Genomic DNA, 2,177 nt, shown 5'->3' with positions numbered 1-2,177 from the left:
GTTGCATGCAGAGAATAGCAATAGGTTGAGCCAGTGTATAGTCAGTATAGTCTCTGGTTATCTAGTTTGTTCTTTTGTTCTAATCTTTGCGCTGGTGTTTGTCAGTTCAAAGCAACATTCGAAGAACATTATGTAGAAATCTCCATTTTGTGTGATTTGTCAGGGTCCATTTGTTTGGCCAGGGTCCAAGTGTGGTTCTTGGCCTGGCAGAAGAAAGCTGAAGTGCCACCTGGAGTCAAGTTTTACCACGACAACCTCTTCACAACCCTGTCCCTGGTGGATGAGATGACCCTGAGAGACTGTGGCAGCTGTGGCATGATGCGACAAAATCAGCTCCATAACTTTCCCTTCACAGCCCCCCAGACCTTCAAGAGGACACCCAGAAGAGGTGCTGAGCATCTGGTTGAGGGAGAGAGGCTGATTATAAGTTGGAATGACAACAGCGTGGTCACTGTGGTGTCGAACATGGAGAGGAAGTTCACCGAAACTGAGGCAAAGAGATGGAACAAACAAAAGCGGAGCATGGACAAGGTCAGACAGCCCAAGTGTATCCAAGACTACAGCACACAAAGGGGAGGAGTGGACCTGCATGACCAGTGTGTCAGCCGCTACAGAGTCAACATCCGGTCCAAGAAGTGGTGGTGGCCATGCTTCAGCTGGGCCCTGAGCAGTGCCATTGGTAAACAGCTGGTGCTATTACAGGTACACAAGGCTGTTTGTGATGTTTGACTCGAGGTCATTGCTAGTGCTCTTCAGTCGAGAAGAGCAACAGTGATGATATCCAGACCAACATCACAAACTCAAGTGTGATATTGCTTTTACAGAACATTCTACATATGCGGTATGATGCTGTAGAAAGGATGATATTAATGATTCATCAATAGCATCATATGCAAACAAAGTCATGCATCCATCATGCTTGTTTTGTCAGTCATTTAGGTCCTGGAAAAGTGGGGAGAAGGATCTCCTCTCCTTCCAGAGGCTGCTAGCCCAGACCCTCCTCCTGCATTATGGAACAAAGCCAAGTAGGCAGGGCAGAAGATCTTTGATGGCGGTGGCGATAACTGATGCCACCAGGTTCAATAATCTCAACCACTGGCCCTGCAACACTGGTAGCAGGTACAAGAGATGCAAGAAATGTGACAGACGCACATCATTTGCATGTGAAAAGTGTGATGTGCCACTACATGTGGAGTGTTTCAAGAAGTGCCGTACTGCGTAGAACATGCATGAAAGATAACAGAATGTATGGGAATAAATAAGTTTAAAGAAGTTCCATCCATCCATCCATCATCTGTACACATTATATGTACGCCGCTTAATCCTCTGCAGGGTCGCGGGGGGGCTGGAGCCTATCCCAGCTGACTTAGGGCGAAGGCAGGGGACACCCTGGACAGGTCGCCAGTCTATCGCAGGGCTACACATAGAGACGAACAACCAGGCACACTCTCATTCACACCTACGGACAATTTTAGAATGATCAATTAACCTCAGTATGTTTTTGGACTGTGGGAGGAAGCCGGAGTACCCGGTGAAAACCCACGCTTGCACAGGGAGAACATACAAACTCCACACAGAAAGATCCCAGGCGTCCCAACTGGGACGCAAACCGGCGATCTTCTAGCTGTGAGGCAGCAGTGCTAGCCACTGGGCCACTGTGCAGCATACATTTTTTAGAGGTTTTGAGTATATGGGTATTTGAGAATATGCAGGTGATCTATTTCATATGCATTGTGTTTCCGTGACATAGAAATGATTATTTCTGTTCTGTGTCATTTGCAAAATCAGCAACAACATATGATTTGATTTCCATTAACTTGTTCCCACGCTTGTTTGGCGGTTTTTCGATTGGCAGTGTGAATTCAGTGTTTGAAACCTTTTGTTGTTATGTTTTAACCTGGTGCAGATTGTTTTTTTTTTTGTTTTTTTTATATCATACAGACCTGGTCTGAGATGTATGTCTGATACAAAGGTTATTTATGAATAAAGAAACCAGTTCAAATTGTCCATCGGTATCCATGTACAGTTTTACATATATATATTTTTTAATTATTATTTATTATGACCATATTATTATTATTATTATTATTATTATTATTATTATTATTATTATTATTATTATTAGTATTATTAGTATTAGGTGACATTTAACCTTGTGACAAACTGTGTGACTACTG

General features: G+C 43.5%; 1 protein-coding gene across 1 annotated transcript; it reads left to right on the top strand.

Annotated features, from left to right (window-relative positions):
- The first annotated feature begins 258 nt into the window (after window positions 1–258).
- LOC119005038 (piggyBac transposable element-derived protein 3-like) lies at window positions 259–1,276 on the top strand. Its single transcript, XM_037072434.1, has 2 exons — window positions 259–702; window positions 932–1,276. The coding sequence occupies exons 1-2, from the start codon at window positions 286–288 to the stop codon at window positions 1,220–1,222; spliced, it is 708 nt and encodes a 235-aa protein (XP_036928329.1). The 5' UTR covers window positions 259–285; the 3' UTR covers window positions 1,223–1,276.
- The last annotated feature ends 901 nt before the right edge of the window (window positions 1,277–2,177 follow it).

The sequence above is a fragment of the Acanthopagrus latus genome, chromosome 16 (genome assembly GCF_904848185.1).
Source record: "Acanthopagrus latus isolate v.2019 chromosome 16, fAcaLat1.1, whole genome shotgun sequence".
NCBI classification, from domain to species: domain Eukaryota; kingdom Metazoa; phylum Chordata; class Actinopteri; order Spariformes; family Sparidae; genus Acanthopagrus; species Acanthopagrus latus.
The sequence above is the reverse complement of the archived record's forward strand: the minus strand, read 5'-3'. Positions and strand labels throughout refer to the sequence as shown.

Excerpts from the sequence above, each read along its gene's own strand:
- LOC119005038 (XM_037072434.1), top strand. The coding sequence starts at position 286 with ATGACCCTGAGAGACTGTGGCAGCTGTGGCATGATGCGACAAAATCAG. Across the intron at positions 703-931 it reads AACAGCTGGTGCTATTACAG|TCATTTAGGTCCTGGAAAAG; the intron begins GTACACAAGGCT and ends TTGTTTTGTCAG.